Below are 22,519 nucleotides of genomic sequence, written 5' to 3' on the forward strand. Positions count from 1 at the left end.
GTCACTTCATTAGCTGTATCAGAAGATATGATTATACTGGAAAGGCATCTCAGATGTAATGTGTGAATTGCGTTTTTGAAATGGTAATACTGTTATGTTTTGTTGTGTCTGTTTGAAAAGGTCAAAAAATGTCATATTAAGTTACCAAAAATAATTAACATAGTTAAAAAAAAAACAAAAAAAAACAGTCTTGTTGCTGTACACTTTTTATTGTAATATACAAATAACATTATGGCTTGATGAAGCCAGAACAAACCGATCATTAGCCTATGTTGTAGCAGAAAGTGTGCGACATCTGTGCAGTAAGCACTGGTGTGGTTACAAGCAAATGTCACCTAAATAAACCAAATTGAACTCAAAATAATTTGGAACATTTCTGGAATATCATAATTATTCATTAAAATACAAACCAGAACATGAAAACTTATCCAGAATATATACGTGTGTGTATATATATATATATATATATATATATATATATATATATATATATATATTTTCACAGCATCACGTTTTTGAGATGTTCAAGGGAAAGTATTGCTAAATTCGAGTCCTTGATAGCAGGGCTGTATGATTTACTTTACGTTTCTTTATTCCACAGCAGCACTTAACATGATGGGACACCGGTGAGGCCACAGAGAAATGGTCAGGTGAGGAAATCATTTTATTCATTTCAAACACAGCAAACTGGAAGCTAGTCAAAATATTGACTCAAAATATAACCTATAAATATGCTGACAAAATTAAGATATTCTATTGAGTAACTCGCTCTTATAATACATGACCTCGGAACTGAATGCATTTTAGCAATGGTTGGCTTGCTTACAATACATGAAATGTTGATGTAACTCATGGTTGAGAACATTTTGCTTGAGGTTGTTCTTCCAAGTCAAAACAGAAACAAAGGAACAGATTTCATCTATCGTTTCTAAATAACACTGCATTTTGTACTCGCATGGGAATAAAGAACCTTAGCTCCCATATGAACCAACCATTACATAATGAGAAAAATAATTTCCTCCTCAGAGTAAGATAAATGATGCTATTCTCAATGTACAGAACTGTTAGAAAAACTTCCATTTAAGTCTTCATTTTAAATGTTAATATTTACAGACTACAACATACAAGTCAATTTGTCAAAACTTCCTTTACATTTTCCTTATTAGCATTGCACAACATTGCCTATATGCAGCCAAGTTTATTTCTTAAGATATATGAAACATGTTTGAGTCAGCTAACTGATGCATTATTGTCATTTGGGAAGACAGGCGGAAATACAACCTGAAACAACATAGCATATTTACAGCCTTTTTTGTTTGTTAAAAAAAAAAAAAAAGTGTCTGAGCATATAGTTTTCAAAACCAGTATTGCAGAACACTTTCAAATGCCAAATCAAAGTCTATTCTATACAGGATGACAAATTCATTAAGAACTACTCCATGAATTTCCTACTATTTATCTGCATTTAATCATTTATGATAATGGTGCAATTGGTACAACACATACTATGCTTTCATACCAACACGCAACCAACTCTGTATGAAACCTAAATAAGTTCAGATGCAGCACAGTGAGACAGTTCAATGCATTTTTTCAATTGAAATGTATTTGAGGATGATGAGCAGAATGCACCATTCTGATCCTTAATGCAATTCCCGATGCTCTACAATATTATCAAATCATTCACTTTTATTAAAACACAATCTTTGTAATGATCTGATAATACTTGCTTAAAATACAACTCAAATCTCTCTTTTTAGTACAAAAGTATATGTACCGCTCAAAGGTATTTCTACATTGCCCCTCATCCTATGATTTTGTCAAATGTTGCTCTTCAATTTATGTAAAAGATAAGGGATTGCAGCACTGTCTTGATCGGTTGTGTCTTGCACCAATATTTATTGTAAGATGGGTCAAAATACACTGACGTATAGTTTGTGGGGGAAGATCTTGGCACCAGCAAATCTGATAAAACTTAATGACTTCATATAGGATGTATGGAAAAATCTCATTAAGAGTCCTCATATGACTAAGTAATAAATGTAAAAGGAAGAGAGGAAAAGAGACATGAAACCTGCCGAGAGTGCCACAAAACCAGTTCTGGCTAGACAACACTCTCGCGGTTGGTGGAAACAAGGACCGCTCTGCGGCAAATAGGGCAGGTTGAGTTCTCTGAAAGCCAGCGGTCGATACAGTGCACATGGTACTCGTGAGAGCAGGGCAGTTTTCGCAATTTGTTGCCTTCAGCATACTCTGTAATGCAGACACTGCAGGTTTTAAGTGCATCGCTTTCACCAAAGTTTCGCATTGATAGGTTGTCAATCTGCTCTTTGGTGAGACCTCTGGGCTGGTCATCATCTTCCTCGTTGAGCAAGAAGAAGTGCGCAAGTCGCAGAAAGGGCAGAGATCCAGTTTCATCCAGGCTGATGGGAGCCCGTTGTCTGCCTCGGTTCTCCCGAGGACCAGCAGCACCGGGAAGTCCACCTTCCACTTCCCTTTCCTCTGTCCGTGCCTCTAAACCACCCTGGTTCGAGACTCCATGCCCAGGGAGATGGGAATCCGCTTCACTTGCAGCAGTTTCAGTAGAAGCATCAGGGTTACCCAGTGCATCAGTAAGGTCTGCTGGTGGGCTGTCTTCACGGTTCGAGTCTGGATAGTCCGAGTCCATAAAGTAGCTAAGTTCACCGAAGCCAGTCATGATTTGACGAATCATAGACTGCAGAGCCAAAGAAGTGGCTTCACCAAGTCCAGCATCTGAGATCCTCCGAATGGGAATGCGGATAGTGCTGACGTATGTTCTCACTCCAGCCCGCTCAGAACGGGAGAAAGTCCGACGGAAACCCCCGCGCTCAGTCTCATATAATAAAGTGTTATTGGAGGTCTGAGAACGAGACCTTGTACGGTTAGCAATGCTGTCTCTCTGGCGATACTCTCCGGGACGCACCCTACGTACCTGTAAATCCAGCATTATGGTTGGAGGACGACGACCTGAGGCTCCTGCTTCCCCAGCATTTGTCTCTCTTTCCTGTGGTGTTCCAGGTAACTCAGGTGCTGCTCCCAATTCTTGAGTTTCCATATCCACGGTGCTCTGCCTAGACAAAAACAATTGCCGAGTCCTTGAGCTTCCCTCTACCTGGGGCTCAGGCAGGATCTCAGGATGGCGAGAAGGTATGCCATGCTGAGTAGGCGGAAGCCCATCCAATCTTTCAAGGTTGAGCGGTGAACGTCCTCTTGCAGTACGAGCCCTTGTCCGTCGCTGCTCTGGGCTTCTACTGCGAGCCCTTATTTGACCCCTACGTGGTTGCTCCACTGTAGCCAAGGTTGGGGGAGCCAAGGTTGGAGGAGCCAAAGTTGGAGGAGCCAAAGTTGGAGGAGCCAAAGTTGGGGGAGCCAAAGTTGGGGGAGCTAAAGTTGGAAGAGCCAAGGTTGGAAGAGCCACGGTTGGGGGAGCTAAGGTTGGGGGAGCTAAGGTTGGGGGAGCTAAGGTTGGGGGAGCCAAGGTTGGGGGAGCCAAGGTTGGGGGAGCTAAAGTTGGAGGAGCCAAGGTTGGGGGAGCTAAAGTTGGGGGAGCTAAAGTTGGGGGAGCCAAGGTTGGGGGAGCCAAGGTTGGGGGAGCCAAGGTTGGGGGAGCCAAGGTTGGGGGAGCTAAAGTTGGAGGAGCCAAGGTAGGGGGAACTATGGTTGGAGGAACTATGGTTGGAGGAACTATGGTTGGGGGAACAATGGTTGGGGGAACTATGGTTGGGGGAACTATGGTTGGAGGAACTATGGTTGGGGGAACTATGGTTGGGGGAACTATGGTTGGGGGAACTATGGTTGGGGGAACTATGGTTGGGGGAGCTATGGTTGGGGGAGCTATGGTTGGGGGAGCTATGGTTGGGGGAGCTATGGTTGGTGGATCTGGTGCATTAACTTCCCTGTTTAGAGATAGGGTACTAGGAACTGCCAGCTCTGGCTCTACTATAACAGCCAGCTCGTCTACCACTGGTTCCTCAACCACCTCTGCAGTCTCCATAAGACTCTCCGGCTCAGACACAGGCCCATCTGCTCTTTCCTGGCCCCCTTCCAGCCTTTCTGTCTGCGTTTGCTGTTCAGCTATGTTGCGGTTGACATTGATCTCCAAGCTGAAACGGAAATCACCACTGTTGGGATTGGTTTGGCTCACAGCCCGCCATGACTGGTTACCCCGGTAACCGCTCCTTGTTGTATTCCCTGTCTGTCGTACTGTGTTGAGCCAGTCAAGAAGGGTCTCACCGCTGGGGTTTTCTTCAGTGCCCTCCACCTCTGTTGCTGAGAATAACAAGAAATTATTAAAACAGGGCAGAATCACAAGTAAACTCACCTGGATGGATATGGATTTTATATAGTAACAGGGCAATTTAGTTGACTTACCACCAGGCCCCTCCCTTCTTTCCTCAGTGGTGCCATTGCTGGGCGACTCAGGGCCATCCTTGACCTGCCGAAGGCGGCTCAACAGTTCATCTGCTGTAATTTCACCTAACCAAGAAACATATTAGTTAGAATTATGACACCAGAGAAAAGGTGGGTATTTTGCAGGGATGTGTAACCTAGGAAAAGTCAATCAGACCATTGTAATGTATTGATCACTGTTGTCCATTCCATACAATTTCATACATATACATTTTCAATGTTTTTCCATTAAGACCTCTTAAAGACAACCAACTTTCAGAGGCTATGAACATTTAAAACAGTCTTGTTCTTTGGAGAAAAAGGTTAAAAACACTGACAACCCTTCTTGCACTGAGAGGAAATTCCAAATGGTCATTCAATACAAGGCTCTCTAGAAATCTCCTCCCTCTAACACCACCTGCCTCTGACTAGGAACAGCATGCTGCAAATCATAGTTCACTGGTGTGACTTGAAGTCTATAAAAAAGTCCCAACCAAACTTTCAATGGGAAATAGAAAAGTGTACTAAGCTCGTCACCAATGGTGGTTAATGGGGTTAAATGTGAATGAACAGGATGTTTTAAAGAATCAACAATACTCAAATTCTTTTATTATTAAATACATGGCTTGCACAAAACAATTGGGATACACTTAAAAATACACAGTATTCTTATACATAAAAGAAATGTAGCAAAACACTGCATATCCAACTTAGCTGCTGTTAGTTGTTAAGACTATGAATGTCTATGTTAACACAATGAACCAGGTTGGAAATAACCAATAAATAAAACAACATGATAAAATGTTTAGTATAGTATGTAAATAACAAGTTCAGGTGATGTAATTAAGCTATTTAACAAAATCAAAAAGTCATGAAAAGAGCATCAATGGAGAGAATGCAAAAGTACTGAGGAAGGAGTATTATGTTACATACCATATAGCTAAACCATCAATGGGTTTTCCTGCATTGAAAATACTTTGGTGACCACCAAAATTATTCTTTATCCTGACATTCTGCAGTACCAGCACCCGCTGCGCTGATAGCCGGCTGTTTTAAAATGCTTCCGTGAGAGTTTGTGTAAGCGCTCTGTGAAAAGCATCAAAGGTTTCTATTTACATGTTTTTGCAGCATTGAGCTTTGTAGCCAATCACAGACATATCTGTTGAGTGTGATTATTAACAATTTAGAATGATAAAGCAATATTCATGACTGAAAAAATAAAGAGCGGGACGTTAGGGTGTTAAAAAGATGTTAAAAAGATGTGGTGCTGGCGATGACTGACACACCTGAAGAGATGCCTCTCTCAGACAGCATGCAATGCCGAATTCAGTGTTCTTTCGTGGCTTTTTGCACTTGAATGGTCAAATGCACACAATTCTCAAAATGAAACCAGTAAACACCAGATGTGTGTCAGTATATCAGACCTCTGCATTTGGTCTTAAAGTGACAGCAACCTCATAAACCTGCTGCTGTGTGAATGTTATTAAACTGCAAAAGGCAAAAAGAAAAATCACTTACTGCTCTTGACAACATATTTTGTATCTTTAATAAGAATCAGTTTAATTCATACAGTGAAGACGTTTATTAAAATGTTTTTGTCTTATCGATTACATTTGTCCTACTGTTTGTAATTTACTTTGTTCTTTTTTTTAAAACAAATTTTCTTTATCCTTTTGAAAAAAAAAAAAAAAAAAAAAAAAAAACAGCAACAACAACATACAATCACATCTAAACAAGACAGAACAATCATTTGGTCACATTGATGAATGTATATGTCAGATAGGGCTTGCATAGACTAGTCGAGTAGTCGATAGATCGACTACTTCAACCACTAGTCGACGCTGTCGGAAACAATCGACTACTCGAGCGTCCATAAACCATAAATGAATTAAAAATGGCGAATGTCACCAACAGACACCACACGTCATTTGTGTGGAAGTATTTCATCAAGGATGACAAAAAATATTGTAATTGGCCAACTCTGCAAGAGGCCGTTCACATATTGCGTCTAAAAACGTGTGGAAAGAGCGCGCGGCCGTGCCGATGTCTCCTACAAGCGCTCGCGCTCCTGTGGCGTCTGTCGTCGCTATGCAACCAAACTGCGCTCTACATGATGACGTCGAAGTAGTTATCATTCAGCAAAGGATTAATTTATTTCTAACCCTTGCATTATCTTTACTACTAGATATATTTCTGGAGATGAGAAGGAAAAACCCGCCTGGAAAAACTAGTGCAACATGTTGCTTTCATTATGAGCGCGCTTGCCGCGGCCGCGCGCCTACATTTGAAATAACGACCTTGAGCGCGGAAAAGACGCGATATGTGAACGGCCCCTAGAAGCAGACGTCTGAAATGAAAGGCAGGAACGGCTATTTATTTGGCTTTAGACTGTTACATGAAAATTTAAAAATGAAATGTCATAATTACGTTTTGAGAGTTTACTTATGTAATTGTTGCATTAGGCTATGCATTAATAAATGTTTATTGATAAGATCTAGCTATTTCATGTCTTTTCATTTACAGTAGCATGAACGACGAGTAGTCGAGTAACTCGAGTATTGTTTTGATAAGAAATCGACTAGCAGAAATCAGTAGTCGTGCAACCCCTGTCAGATGATACATTGGTCAATAAACATGTCATGAAGTCATGAGGTGGTGGTTGAGGAGATTCCCCCCTTCTATGTAAAGCGCTTTGAGTGTCGAGAAAAGCGCTATATAAATGTAATGAATTATTATTATTATTATTATTAAGTCGTAAACACAATCCATTTTTCCCAATACTGCAAATACTTATCCATCTGTTGGATTAAAGCGAAAGTCATCCCCACCATATTTTGGACACTGGTCATAATGTCAAGCCATTCAGCCTGGGGGTTCAAATTGTAGCCACTTTTGTGTTACAGCTTTCTTGCTGGCTGCTAATAATATCTTTAAAAGGTAATTGTCTTTCATCATCAAATGAGCAGCTAAGTTGCCCAGGTAAATTGTAGAAAATGAGCAGTCAATTCCATCACCAAAAATAAAATCTATTACTAGTATTACCTCCTGCCAATATGACTGAATGGCTGGGCAGCTCCAGAATACATGAAAATGGTCTGCCAGCTGTTCCCCACATTTCCTCCAACATAGACCATTTCCCTTCTCACAAGTTTGAATAGATTTTAACTTGGGGGTAACAAAGTATCTAATAATTCTTTGTATCGTATCTCTTTATTAAAATAAGTCCTAGTTTGTAAGTACCTAAAAAAATCAAGTTTTCCCAGACCATATTTATCAGAAATCTCCTGAAAGCTATCTAATTGTCCCTTTGATGAAATTGAACTAAAAGAGGTGATGCCAAGCCTATACCAGAGCTGAAACCTCCCATCAGCCCTTGCTGGTTTAAAGTCGGAGTCGAAAGCAATCCATCTTAATAGTCTAGATTGTCTTTCAAGTAACAGTGATTTGCATTCTTTAACACACTGGCTGCGTGGCGTTTCTGTTGCGCGTCAGCTGCGTGGCGTGAGCGTGGCGTTTCTGTTGCGCGTCAGCTGCGTGGCGTGAGCGTGGCGTTTCTGTTGCGCGTCAGCTGCGTGGCGTTTTCTGTCTTTGCACACCAGAAACGTGTCTGACGCGGCGTTGCTGCTGCTAGGTGACATATGATAAGCCTCATTGGTGATATATTCAACATATGGGGAGAGAGTTGTGGAAGACCTTTACTTCATGTTAAACAAATATATAGCAGCAAAGACAATGTCGGCAGTGTTGACGGCAAGATAGGCTACAGAATATTTCGTTCTGTATTGACAGGTGCAATATATGAAAATCGATAATATTTTTTTTAATTACATTTATATCTGCATTTATGTCAAAACCTAGAGACTTTCAAACATCAAAATGTCATTTATTAATATGTATTCATGTCAAAATGACAAATAAACATTTTCCTATTCTATTTTGCCTGGAAACGCTTCCAACACGCTTGCGCGTTGCGTGAAAAATAGGCGTCGGTTCTATTTCTAGCATGCATGCGTTTTCCTGTTAACATGGGAGCCGAAATAAAAATGGAGACGCTCACGCCACGCAGCCAGTGTGTCGCCGACCTAAGAGTCGGGTGAACACGTTCATTTTTACTGTCTCTGTCCTGTTTTGCATCTCTAAGGGCAGTTGGGACCACCTATCTATATCTGATTTAATGTTCTTACTTATAGGGTATTTTTTTAAGATGGACATCAACCTAGGGATGCTAACCTTTTAACAAACAACAAAACATCTGCGTACAGACAAATCTTTTGTTCGAAACCTCGAACCATAATTCCTTTTATCTCCCGTTCTTCTCTAACTGACTGCTATGGGCCCAATGATCTAAAGCGAAAAGGGCGGGGCTGAGAGGACATCCTAGGCGGCAGCCTCTTTCCAGGTTAATACTCTGAGTGAGATGCCTGTTGATCCTTATTCTAGCCTTTGGTGATGAATACAAAGTTTTAATGCATCTAAAATGCATCTTTAAAACCAAATCTTCTCAGTGCCAAAATACAGGTACTCCCAGAACCGAACCGAGTCAAATGCCTTTTCGGCGTCTAAGCTAATTACTACTGCTCTGATGTTTTCTTTAGTGACATGATCAATTACATGCAACACCCGCCAAATATTATCTTGTGTCTGTCACATGCAAATCCTGTCTGGTCTAAATTAGAGATGCACCGATTGATCGGCTGGTGACCGGAATTGGCCGATTTTCACGTGATCGGCCGTAACCGGCGACCGGCCGGTCAGTCTGACAAATGCCGATTTTATGCCGGGCAAATGCACTCGGGCGCCGCATGATTAACATCGCGCAACATCAGCATCACACGTGCACATGGAGCACATGTAGAAAACCTCGTGAATTACGTCCGTTCAGACTGCAAGCGCGTATTTTTTTTCGGCGTGCATGTTAATCATTGAGTGCATTCACAACGGAAGCAGGAGCAGCGCGTGAGCATCAAGCAGGAGCGTCGCGAGAAGTGAAGCGCGTGTTTCGGCGCCAAGTCTATTTGCTGCACTGCTCACGCTCAATTAAAGGGAAAGCACACTTTTGATGGAAAATAGCCTTATAGGGTTTCACAAAAAAAGTGCCCAAAATGCACAGAATTTGCGTGTTTTAACAAGAACTAGAGTAGGCTATGTCAGAAAAGAAAACAAAGACTAATATTTATAGAAAATGTACCCATTTAAACTTGTTTTATTATTCAGTTTGTACAAGTGATTGCAATAGGCCTGTGTGTGTGTGTGTGTGTGTGTGTGTGTGTGCTTTGAGAAATATCTTAATACTGCAAGGCTATATTTATTTTATTTTTTATTTATATATTATTTTATTGCCATTCCCTGTTTTCATACAGACGTTTCGTTTGCTAAATACATGTGTATATATATATATATATATATACACACACACATATATATATATATATATATATATATATATATATATATATATATATATACATATATATATATATATATATATATATATATATATATATATATATATATATATATATATATATATATATATATATATATATATATATATATATATATATATATATATATATATAATTATTGGATATTGAATGCGAAAAGGAAATGGTTCTTCCACAACACTGCACTTTAGATGTGTGTGAACTATGCAAATTGTAAAATGTTTTATTACAGAAATGATATAAAATAAATATTTGTGTGTGCTGTAAAGTGGTTAGAAAAAATGAAATCGGAATCGGCTAAAATCGGTATCGGCAGGTCAAACCTAATGAAAAATCGGAAATCGGAATCGGCCCAGAAAATTGTAATCGGTGCATCTCTAGTCTAAATCCACTAATTCTGGTATTATATCTTCCAGTCTTTTAGCTAATATCGATGCATATCACTTATAATCCAAATTTAATACAGAAATTGGCCTAAATGCACTACACTCCTTTTTGTCACTCCGCCGAAGTAGCAGTGCTTTGCCTTCTGAGAATATAGTTCCCAGACGATGGCTGTGTCTCATGTGACCTTTTTATTTGTACACGCTGTGACTATACAAATCACAACATGTAAATAGGAAAATGTTGGTGTTATTTTGTCACTTATTGGGAGCAGTATGCTAGCTGGAGCCATTTACCTCCAGTATTTGTGCTAAGCTAGGCTAGCGGTGTCAGACAGAGTTATGGCACGCACGGAGATGAAAAGGGTATGTATGGACTTATCTAACTCTGGGGGATACGGTGAATAAGCTAAAGTCCCAAAAAGTCGGCGTGCTCCTTTAACCTCTTTAGTGCATTAGAGGAATCGAATTTAGGCTGTATTTGGGTGTTCCAGTCTCCTCCACATATTAGAACCCCAGAGGCTTCAGAAGCAATTAACTTTTCTAAATTTTTTAACTAATTTCTCTAATACAGGAATTGTCCTGCTCAGGGGCTACATACACGTTAACTAGTGTAACTTTTTACTGATCTAGAAATCCCTTAATTAAAACATAACGGCCCTCTCTATCAGTAAATTCAGAAACCACTTTAAAATTCACACTATTAGAAATTAAAAATTGCTACCCCTCTTCTTTTTCCTTTCTAATAGGATGAGTAAAATACATTCTTAAACCCTAGTTTTTTTTTTTTTGTTTTTTTTTTTTTTTTCTGTTCTGCACTGTTGAAATGAGTCTCCTGCCAAAATATATGTAACTTTTCCTTTTTCATCTTTGCAATAGCCTTGCTTCTCTTAATTGGATTGTGTAGACCATTTACGTTAAGGGAAATCACCCTATATTCCTGACATTGCATTTAAACCACAGCAAGACACTGTTTGTAAACCACAATATTGGTGACCAAACCTGAACTGTATTCGAACTGCAGAACAAAATCAGAACATCACAACAACAACAAAATAGACCAACAAATCAAAAAACACAGGTAGACCTCCATTATGAAGTAATAACCACTTCGTGATGTGAAGGGAATAGTCTAGCAGCTAACCACCAGAGCCCCCCTTCAGTGCAACCTATAGTACACTCAAGGATGTACTGTATATGCACTTAGAAACGTCAAAAACAAATGTATTACCTGTACTTGTCGGTCAGCTATATTCTCATTAAAGGCTAAGGGTGATTCTATTCAGTTAAGATGGGTATTTAAACTCCAACAGAAGTGAAGAATCAGCATTAGATACATTCAATAGGGAAAATATAATGAATAAAGAATAATAAACTTGTTGGGATGTTAAGATCAACTTAAAAGACCGCAGGTAACTTAACCTAGGCTTTACTCCCACACATTGAGGGCATTAAACATTGCCCCTTGGTGCAAATGTCATTAAAGCATTAATGTCCATAACCAGACATCTGCCTCGTTTGCTCGATAGTTTTTACTCTTATAATGCAAAGTCACTTAACGGTCTGTTGTCTCCCGATTCCATTACCTCTAGATCTATCTTGGCTGGTGAAAACTCCGTAGCTTCTCCTTGATCCATTCCTGGCGGATCTGCCGATTTGTCGTGCTCGCGCTTGTTGATCGCTGCCAGGCAGCCTTCCGGCCTTTTTCCGCAACCTCAGCCTCAGCAGTTTTCGCCCACTCAATCGGGAATCGCCTCTACTTCAGGTCCTCTGCCTCTTCCGCTGTGTTTCCATAAGTAATCGGCCCACTGTCAAAAAAGACTTGCAGTTTCGCTGGCGGCAGTGTTTGAAATCGTATTGCTTTTTCTCGGGGAACCCTCCTGATCTGCGTATACGCCTTCCTTTTTGCTAGCATTTCTGCAGGAAAGTCATGATCGAAGTAGATCCTTGTGTCGCTGTGGTAGATCTCCTTTTTCTTCCACGCAGAATGCAGAACCATCTCTTTAATTTTAAACTGCTGGAAGTACACAATCACCGATCTGGCTTGCGCCTCTCTGGGCGGTTTGGGGCCGAGCGCTCTGTGGCACTGTTGTTTTCCAAGGTCAACATTAGCAAGGGGTCCAGCTCTTTTCTAATAAAGTTCTCAATGAAGTGGAGTTGTTTCCCTCAGTTCCCCCCAGGATCCCGTAAATGCGAACGTTGCTACGCTTTGAGTGTGCTTCCAAGTCTGTTAGCTTTAACTGCAAACTTTCCTGAGCTTGTAGTGACTGGCTCAGTGCCTCTCTAAAGTCCACGGACCACTCTTCAGCATCAGCTATCCAAGTCTCGGCCTCACTCTGTCAGGAGTAGTTTTTAGATCGGTTGCGACCTCGTTAAACTTCTGGTGAATTTTTCTCTCGAATGTCTGCTAGTTCCTTTTTCAAGGCGTCTCTGATTCTGTCTCGAAAGTTACTCAGTTCAGTCTTCATCTCCGTGGACATCATCTTTATATCTGTGCGGATGGCGGCAATCTTAACTTCCATATCCAACAATGTTAATTTAGCATTTTGTCCATGCGTGCCATTACTCTCTCCTTGTTCATCGGCCATGACGCCCTCAGTCATTTTTTTCTCACTCTTCTCACTCTTTCACATTATTTTCTCACTCTCAGTTTCTCAAGCAATTTCCCAGACTGCTTTCCCTTGCCTTTCCTGTATTTTTCCCCTTCCATCATTGATTATTCAAAAATTAAATCTTAATTATATTCAAATTGGGGAATAAACTCAGACCGAACAGGAGTGCGGGATTATGTGGCCATATGCTTCAACTTACCACCGGAAGTCCCCTACTTTGTTCTTTTTTAATAACAAAAATAAAATAAAACTATTTTGTGATATATATCATTATTATGAAATAAAAATTCTCATATTGTGAAATAAGATCATACCGTCATATCGCCAACCCTTAATGACATAAATGATTAAATGCAGCGTAACCACATTACATATGACTTGCATAACTGAATCCGGATAATGGAAACATTTAAATGCAGTCAGACCCAGGCCACATCCAAATGTGGTTTCAGAGATCCAATCACAACCCGTTCACGATGCCTTTTGGGTGCATTTACCCCTGGCATTTAATGTGATCAAGTAAGATCTGATCGTGATCCAATCACAGAATGTCCATTAATGCCAGGTGCAAAGGGAGGAAAATGCGTAACAGTTTAAGAAAATCGTTTCAAATGGCATGGTACATGTATTTTTGTGATACACTACCTCTAAGATACTTTTCAATAGTATAATGTCTTCTAAGGAAGTTGGATATGCAGAATTTTGCATCAAACGTGAGTTTATAAACTAAATGAGTCTAGTCTTTACGCAGTAGCTGTCCAGAAAGACTCTAAAAACCACCAGACTTACCAGGACAAGAAATGTCCATTCAATGTCATCTTCTGGCAGGGCGCACGGCTAAAGGATGCTCCAAAATAACATTCCTTTCAACTGTTCTGGGACATAAAAGGATTGGGTGGATTCATAAGTTTGTTTACTTGTTTATGAGCACATAAACAACAGGCAAACCATTAAAGTAAAACGCAAAGCTAAATGGGAATATGTCTTCTAACCAAAAGACCTAAGAAGGGAATCGAAAGATCTGTGAAAGACCCTGTTATATCGACAATTTCAGGATCAAAACAGCGAGACAGCTGAGTGCGTTCTGGTACTTAAAAAGTGCATAGATGTACACTATATGGACAAAAGTATTAGGACACATCTCTTAATTACTGAATTCAGGTGTTTCAATTAGACCCATTGCAAAATGTAGTCTGCATTTACTAACATTTGTGAAAAAATGGCTCGTTCTGAGGAGCTCAGTGAAGTCAAGGATGCCTCCTTTGCAATAAGTCTATTTGTGACACTCCATCCCGGCTTGATACTCCACGGTCAACTGTAAGAGGTACCATTGGAAAGTGGAAGCATTTAGGAACAGCAGCAAACACGTAAAGTCACAGAGTGGGGTCACCGATTGCTGAGGAGCATGGTTTGTAAAAGTTCATAGGTCGCCAACACTCTGCTGATGCCACAGCTGAAGAGTTCCAGACTTCCACTGGCATTAATATCAGCACAAAAACTGTGCGCCGGGAGCTTCATGGATTGGGTTTCCATGACTGAGCAGCAGCATGCAAGCCTCACGTTTGCCCATATAGTGTAGCTCTCAAATTTATTGGGGCTTGAGTTCAGTTCAAAACATTCAAATGCACAGCTGCGGGAACATATTTTATCAGGAGGGTGCTGGGGGCGGGGCTTGATATGGCGGGGCGGTGCTGTGGTAGAGTGTTTTAAAGAAAATCCTAATATTAAACAGCCCAAATGAGGAGAGTTATGTGAGAACGCTCAGAACTCATGATACATTTTAAAAACAGCACAAAAATCTGCATCTGCGCTCACAGAAAAACAATGGACAAGTAGCAGAGAGAAAAACACGTTATGTGTGAACAGCCCCTAATGCCGATGAATGCCTTTAATCAAGACATCTTTATTTAGTTCACCACCGATGTCTGAGTGAACATGCATCAAATGAGTGTCAAATGAGTTCTGAGATGCTGGTCCTCAACCAGCGTAGTCACATCACTCACTTCATGCGAGATCTTAATTTCTTAAAGACCATATTCGACAATATAAAAACAAAATAATCTTTAGAGTAATTTTATAAAAGGTGGTACTAAAAATGTAAAACATGTTGAAAACTAAAATGTTATTTAAAGCTACACTGTGTAACTTTTTAAGTTGATTCTTAGCAAAAATACTTTTTTCTATCAAAAGTATGAGCTCATTCATGTGTAATTACTTCCACCAACTAATAAAGTATTCTCGTAAGCATAAAATCTGCCATTTATAATACATACGAGCAAGTCGCTCGAATGGCGGCAGCCATGTTGCGCCTCCATCTTGAAAATACATTCGCCAAAGAGGGACATACCTGGACATTCAAGCTTCGCCTTTTGCGTTTTACACTTAGTGACACCATGACGAATGCGAGGGGGAGATTATATTTGCGACTGCCGGCAGATTTGAAAGATTGCTGAAGATGGAGGATCACGCCTATTTTCGAGGACATGTAGCAGTCGCCAAGGAAGCGAAAGAGGGAATTAAAACGTCAACGCGACAGGCAAATCAGCAAGACCAAAGTCAATACTGGAGTAACTTTTCCCAGATGGAAAGAGCTCATGAGGAGCAAAGATTTTAAAATGGACGCCGAAGTTGCCTGCTTTCTTCTCGACAGGTAATATAGCCTATTTGTGTAAATTCGAAGTTTTATAGTTGCTTGTCTAACCATAGCATAGTTGTGCATAACGCCAGAACGACCTCTAGTATAACTTGCGTTACTTTTCCTCGCGTCAATGGTGAAAAAGTATTGTTTACCTTGTAACATAAATCTGTGCTGCGACGGATCACAGGTGATGAATAGTTTTAAAGGCGCAATTTTTTGCGAAGTCGAACTGGAAGCCATGTTAATCTTGGAATAATACGGCCACCGTAGGAGTTAAAACGCCCTCGGAATTGAAAGGAACAGAAACTAATATTCACTGGGTAGTCATATACAATTTCACCGCTAGATGGGGGAAAATATCACACAGTGTAGCTTTAAAGTCATGTCATCTTAAATTCTAATGTAGTGACAGTAGTGGCATCATAACACCTGTCATCGGGGGTGCAGCACCCTCAGCACTCCTTGTTCCCACGGCCATGTTCAAATGTGTTTTGCTGTGTTCAGTGATGCATTGAAATTTCAGAAAACAAACAATAAATGTTGTTTTGAGGCTCTTTAATGTAGTGACATTAAATTTGAAGCGTGGAGCGAACAAACCAATCTACTAGTTCTAGTAGGGCTGCACGATTAACCGAAATAAAATATAAATCGCAAATTAGATTAAATTTAGATCATCACATAGATAAGAATCCTGTGGTTTATGATTAAATATATGCACAGCATGTTTTATGTTAAAGCATTGGAGTGGCTCGATCGCAGAACAATCCTGATCCATCTCTGCAAAAGCTGAGAGATTGACATGCATTTATTTGGGAGAAAAAAAAGCCAAACATTGGTACAAACTTGAAATGACAATTTTCAAGCCTGTTGTCCAACAAAAGAGAACATTTAATGACACGCTTTTACTCCACTCACTTTATAAACATCAGTCGAGCATTTGAAATAACTACAGGGATAGTTCACCCAAAAAAGTAAACTCTGTCATTATTTACTCATCCTCAAGTTGTTCCAAACTTATATTTTAGTTTCTTTCTTCTGCTGAACTTAAAAGATGATATTTTGAAGAATGTCGGTAGTCACCATTTCTTCTTCTTGCCCAAACAGGCCCTATTTTTTTTCTCTGCATACTATGAAAGTCAATAGGGCCCATCGACTGTTTGGTTGCCCATATTCTTAAAAATACCTTCTTTTGTGTTCGGCAGAAGAAAGAAATACAGGTTTACAGGTACAGATTTAGAACAACTTGAGGGTGAATTTTTTGGGTGAACTATCCCTTTAACACACATCACACTACAGGAAAATCTGATAAAATAATCTGTAGAACCATTAAAATAATCAAGGATTTGATTTAGGATTGTTGGAAGGGCAGAACTGGGCCCAAAACCGGCCAGATTATCTTGTAGTTTGTTAATAACAACCTATTTTTGGGTAAAAATAGGAAAAACAATACTAGAAATTTAGGTATGTTTTTCCATGTTTTCATACAGTGTATAGAGTGTACAGGAATCTGTTTTTGTTTTTCAGATGTATAAGATTTTTCAGGCAAAAGATTAAGCAGTTGTCAGATTTGTTTTATCAATTTAATATTTTATAATAAAAATGTACACCTTTCTAATTATTTAATATTTTAGGCTTTTGTGTAAAATATAAATGATAATAATAACAATATATTGATTCTTAAATACTCTTAGTGTTATATAATGAAATAGTGTTATTACAATAGTAATATTTCTTATTTTGTTTAACATAATATTTTTTAAATAATCATGATCATAATAATTATTATTAGTCACATAAAAGCAACTTTTGGGGTAAATTGTGCAGCCCTAAAAACAAGCACAACAAACAAATGTTCTTTATCATTATTTTTAAATTGCATTTTAAATCGCAATCTTGACCAGAATAAATAAATAAATCGCAATTAAGATTTTCCTAAATCATGCATCCCTAAGTTACAGTATAGCAAGAAATATACATTAAACATCTGCAGATATGCTGAAACAAACAGCACAACTTACTGGAATGTCTCATATCTCATGTAAATGTGATGAATCACATGTCAAATATCATTGGTTCTCATCACTGGCATCAAACGTGGTGTGATGCATTTTGAGACACCAGGTTTGAATATGTTTACATGCGAGTAAGATGAGAGTTACAAAGTAATGGGAGATTTTCTGTGTATAATGACTATAATATAAGATACTTCGGTCTGTTCCTCAGCTAGCAATCGACTTCTAACAGCACACAGTACTGGGCAATTCGTTGAACGATATCAAATTTTGTTTGCTGATGATATAAAATTATGTAATATCGTGTATATTTGCTTATAAAGTCAGCAAGACAATTTCACTTCCCTTGTTCTTCGTAAAGCGTTTTGTGAAGAGCATCAAAGGTTTATATTCACAATGCGTTTTGCATTAGCCAATCACAAACATGTCTGTTAAGCGCCACAAAATGGTCAATCAGAGGTGTTTAAGTTAGACAAAATACACTCGATGCCGCTCAAAACGCTGGAGATCGTTCAACGCGCCTCACTGACTGTTCTACACATTCACAAATCCTTTCATTGTAACCAACAAAGTGTAAACACAATGTAAATAAGAGATTCAATGTGCAGTATAGACAACTTCTTTGATTATAACAGGGTTTTACTCAAGAGTGCAAACAAACTCAAGTGCGAAAAAAAATCTGATCACGTATGTCACGACAGATGCAGTCTTGGTGTGTAAATTAATAGATCTGCCACTAGTTCTATTTAATGTGTTTCTTTGTTCGTCAAAAAAAAAAAAAAAACTTTTTGTAGGAAGATTACGCTTATTGCTAACTTTTTTTAAATAGTGCTGATTATGCAGTAAACATTTTGCATGTCCTTTGTAACAACAGCTGTTCTTTTCAGATTTCTATTTTTTCGAGAGCAAACAAAAACATTGATATATACATCAAATTACATCTTCAAAAATTTGGAAAATATTGGGTAGCACTTTATTTTACACTCCTGTTCAGTGTTCCCCATGTGCATACTAGGGCTGCACAATTAATCGCCCTGAAACCACACGCGATTGGGCAAAGGCTCGATTATTTTATGCTCAGCTTGTCGGTGAAGTACGGCTGAACTACGTCATTCCAGGAAATCCCTATCGCTGGAGCGGAATAAACAGAAGATTGAAATGCTTTGATTAAACATGACTTATAAACACACTTTATTCTGTGTAAGAAGCCACATCATCTCACTGAAGAATGAGCTCAACTGTCATCATTAAGTAAGTTATGCATGTTATTAAATGTTGTCTTTTGTTGGAGGTTGTTAAATGCTTCTCAAAGCTGTTTGACGCGTGTTGCTTTTTCAAATGCACGTTATAAGTGACTCACAGCGCTTTAAGATGGAGCAGCGTTTACAGAGCTGTACATCAATGACAAGCTGCGCATAAAAAAATTAAATAAAAATAAAAATCACAGCCTTTGCGATTTCATAATCGCTATAAGCCAACTTGATTTAAGTGCAATTACATGTAAATTGCGATTAACTGTGCAGCCGTAGTGCATACTATGTAGGCTACTTATTATAGTAATTTCAATAACTGGGTAATTAATTACTAGGTACTAACCCTGAACCTAACCTTAACCCATGTAGTTTCCTTCTATTACCAGTCCTTTCTCAGGTGAGTACACTGTACATGTACTGTACAATAAAGTGCAACCAAATATGAAATAGATAGAAATTACAATAGCTGCATCACCCAGCCCTAGTATGGGCTACTTTGTTTCTCTTTTTGTCATTTTGAAGGGGTCACCAGTCTCGTATATAGCAGGGTAAAGACCAGCACTGAAATTATGTCAAATGTCTCCTTTGATCTTTCACAACACCAAAAAAAAAAAAAAAACATTAAAGTAGTGAAATAATTATCATTTTTATTGATCAAACCTTGATTTGAGAATGAATTGTTTTGTCCGACCATGTTGAATGTTAGTAAAAGAAGTGTAAATGAGCTCAGAGGCTCTATAATTAATCTATGAAGTTCTACCGTATACTAACTACCACTGAATTCTGCAAGTCACGTGAGAGAGATAAATATAAAACTGGATGCAGGGAAACCACATCGTTACTCAGTAAAATGAAATGCGTGGCTAAGGCAAAGAGGATGCAATTCATACTTCAGTAACACTTAAGGAACCAATAAAGGTCAGTGGCAACTACTCTAACATCTCATGTAGTTTGTATATTTGCTCCTATAAGCCACTGACTGAAAGACAACAGGAACTACAATTTCTGCTGCACTCAGTTAATATGACCCTTTATGTGGTTTACGTGTTAAGACCACATCAAGAATATTGAAAGCTTAAATTCCGTTCAATTTAAAATTCAAAATAATTTCGAAATAAATAATAAACATTCAGTGTCAAATCAACCAAATTTAGTAAACCTGCACGGCTGAAATGTTTGATTTTGTTCATGTAAATAGTGATGAAAGCCAAGATATCAAATGCCATGGATAAATATATTTATTGAGTAATCCACTATTTTGTAGAGGGGGTCAAAATGACGATTTTCACCTGAGATTTGGAGCCAGATTACAGGGGGTAATTATTTTGTTTACCTATTAGTTAAATCTGCTGACTATATATATATATAAAACGTTCAATGAACTTTCATTTTGTAAGTTAACTGTATTTTCTTTTTTAGTTGTTAATACTTAATCAAAACAACCCAACTGCAGTTTGGTTGATATTACTTGGAATTACAATAAAAAACATGATTTATTTAAATTAATAAAAACGGGGTTATCCGTTTTTGCAAATGAATCCCCATATGTTTTTAACTTTTCTTTTGGTGTCTTCATTTTTAAGGCTCTGTGTGGTTTGATCCCAGAGATAATGGGATCCCAATGTAGCTCCACAAGTAAACTGTTAAATTGCACACATTTTCAGTGCTCAAAATTTGTGGTTGACCAATATTATTATACATTTTTTTCAACATTATTTGTTCTCCCGACATTCCTCTTTAAAAGAAAAAGAATCAGCTTTATACAAAGTCACCCACATTTGTTTTTTGACCACTGAAAATGTGTACAATTTAACAGTTTACTCATGGAGCCATATTGAGATCCCAGTATCTCTGGGATTGAACCATATAAAGCCTTAAAAATTAAGACAACAAAAGAAAAGTTTAAGAGTGGGAATCTAAAACCATACTGAGATTGCATCTCCACATTTATGAATTTTCACCATTTGTATATAATGCAACATTGCTAAAGACAACAACTAACAGACTTACCCATCTATGTGTAATAACAAAAAAATGCTGTCATCTTTCTAAAGTCACTGTAATTTGGTTTAAAATTATAGGTGAAAATAGCCATTTTGACCCCCTCTACAAAATGGTGGATTACTCAGCAATGGCATTTAATATTTGTCTTCAGAAGAAAAAAAAGTTTGAGCCGGGGACCTCTGGTTGAGTTGACAAGGAATGACCCTGCCATTACGCATGACCAAAATGTCTCAATGAAACCATTAGATGTTGTTTTGCACAGTAAAAAAAAAAAAAAAACATTTACAAAAACCAAATGATTTACCAGGCGTGCCAAGCAGATTGTTGTCTCTCATGAGCCTGTAGTCTTCCTCACTGAGATTGTTGACAAACTGGTAGAAGGCCTCTTCTCTGTCCAGACGGTCCCGCTGTCTCCGGCGTTGTGTTTCAGACTGATCACTGCTGCCCTGATCTGCATTATCCTGACCCTCCATCACTGCGACCCAGATGTCAGATCCAACTACAACACAGTGGCAATCAGTCAAAACACACACACACACACATACTGACCCAACAACCATTGATTTCAACCCAACATGAGAAGTATGTGACTATATAATAAATGATTATAGCCAATCATCCAGTGTCATGGCTTCACTATGAGATAGCATCACCATCATATGGCCACACAGTTACTGTGCGTATCTTTTTCATGTTAAATGTAGCTAATAAAATGGTTAAGACGTGACCATGCTCGGTGACTAGAATAATCTTCTAAAAAAGCGTATTATTGTGAGTTAGGCTGTGATCTCTCGAGTGTCTCAGTTCAGATATAAAGAGCTGACTGAAAACAAAATGGCATCAGCGAGCTAAACTGGCTAAAGCTCGGGAATCTCAAGGAAAACAACGTTTAACTTGCGTGTGTCCTCGATGGTACACACAATTATCACAATGACTGCATTACCAATGGAAGCGAGTCCATTAAGGTGCTGCTAGGGCTAATATCACTTATATTACAGCAACGGTAACGTTATATTTCGTAATGTGTGACGACAAACCTCTCGCAACCATGAACTGGGCAAACGGGTGAGGGCTAATGTTAGCTGTAGCATGAGCTCAAGCTGGGCTCAAGTTAGCTCGCGAAGCCTATGGAGAAACGGCTCTCTGGTTCATGCTAAGCTAAAGCGAAGCTAATGTTAGCACGGCTATGAGATAAAAACAGCCAGCGAGCTCTCCGTCATTTCGACGACCACAATAACTGACTGGTGAAATAAACACAAACACAGAAGAATACCTTAATGAACTCGTCGAAGCCTTATCTAGTAACAGTTCCCTTATCTGCCTTGTAGATGTTTATAAGTGTTATTCTTGACAGCTATTCAGGAGTACATTTTCTCAAGCGTCTCTTCGGCATGAATCTACTTCCGGTGTGCGGAGATGTGCGAAAACGTAATACAACTTAAAAGTCCTTATTTAACGCTGAAATAGAAACTCACGTTATGTCAACACCATGTTGTTGGAAGTACCGTTTGTGCCATGCTTAAGAACAACAATACATCACTGTACAATCACCTCATGTCTCTTATTTTCGCTAAATATATACCTCCATCCCACTCTCTTTTAGTAGTGAATGTGTCTCAGAGATAATATCAAATACAGCTCTGGGAAAAAATTAAGAGACCACTGCAAAATTAGCAGTTTCTCTGGAATTGTTTTTTTATATGTAGGCCTATCTGTTTGAGTAAAATGAACATTTTTGATTTATTCTACAAACTACTGACAAC

General features: G+C 38.8%; 1 protein-coding gene across 2 annotated transcripts; it reads right to left on the minus strand.

Moving 5' to 3' along the window:
- Positions 1–647: 647 nt before the first annotated feature.
- Positions 648–22,171, minus strand: rlim (ring finger protein, LIM domain interacting). Of its 2 annotated transcripts, none has more exons than XM_081383599.1 (4): positions 22,030–22,171; positions 21,061–21,255; positions 4,393–4,497; positions 648–4,290 (listed from the first exon to the last, which is right to left on the minus strand). In XM_081383599.1, the coding sequence occupies exons 2-4, from the start codon at positions 21,227–21,229 to the stop codon at positions 2,105–2,107; spliced, it is 2,460 nt and encodes an 819-aa protein (XP_081239725.1). In that variant the 5' UTR covers positions 21,230–21,255; positions 22,030–22,171; the 3' UTR covers positions 648–2,104. The 2 variants fall into 2 exon arrangements, with proteins under 2 accessions (XP_081239725.1, XP_081239726.1); XM_081383600.1 differs by having other exon boundaries at positions 648–4,284; positions 22,030–22,168.
- Positions 22,172–22,519: the final 348 nt, after the last annotated feature.

Source organism: Scardinius erythrophthalmus (genome assembly GCF_964197995.2).
Source record: "Scardinius erythrophthalmus genome assembly, chromosome: 13".
Lineage (NCBI taxonomy): Eukaryota > Metazoa > Chordata > Actinopteri > Cypriniformes > Leuciscidae > Scardinius > Scardinius erythrophthalmus.

Bases quoted from the DNA above. Each gene is read 5' to 3' on its own strand.
- rlim (XM_081383599.1), bottom strand. From the start codon at position 21,229: ATGGAGGGTCAGGATAATGCAGATCAGGGCAGCAGTGATCAGTCTGAA. The intron at 4,498-21,060 runs GTAAATCATTTG...TTTCTTGGTTAG, and splicing joins CAATCTGCTTGGCACGCCTG to GTGAAATTACAGCAGATGAA. The intron at 4,291-4,392 runs GTAAGTCAACTA...TGTTATTCTCAG, and splicing joins AAGAAGGGAGGGGCCTGGTG to CAACAGAGGTGGAGGGCACT.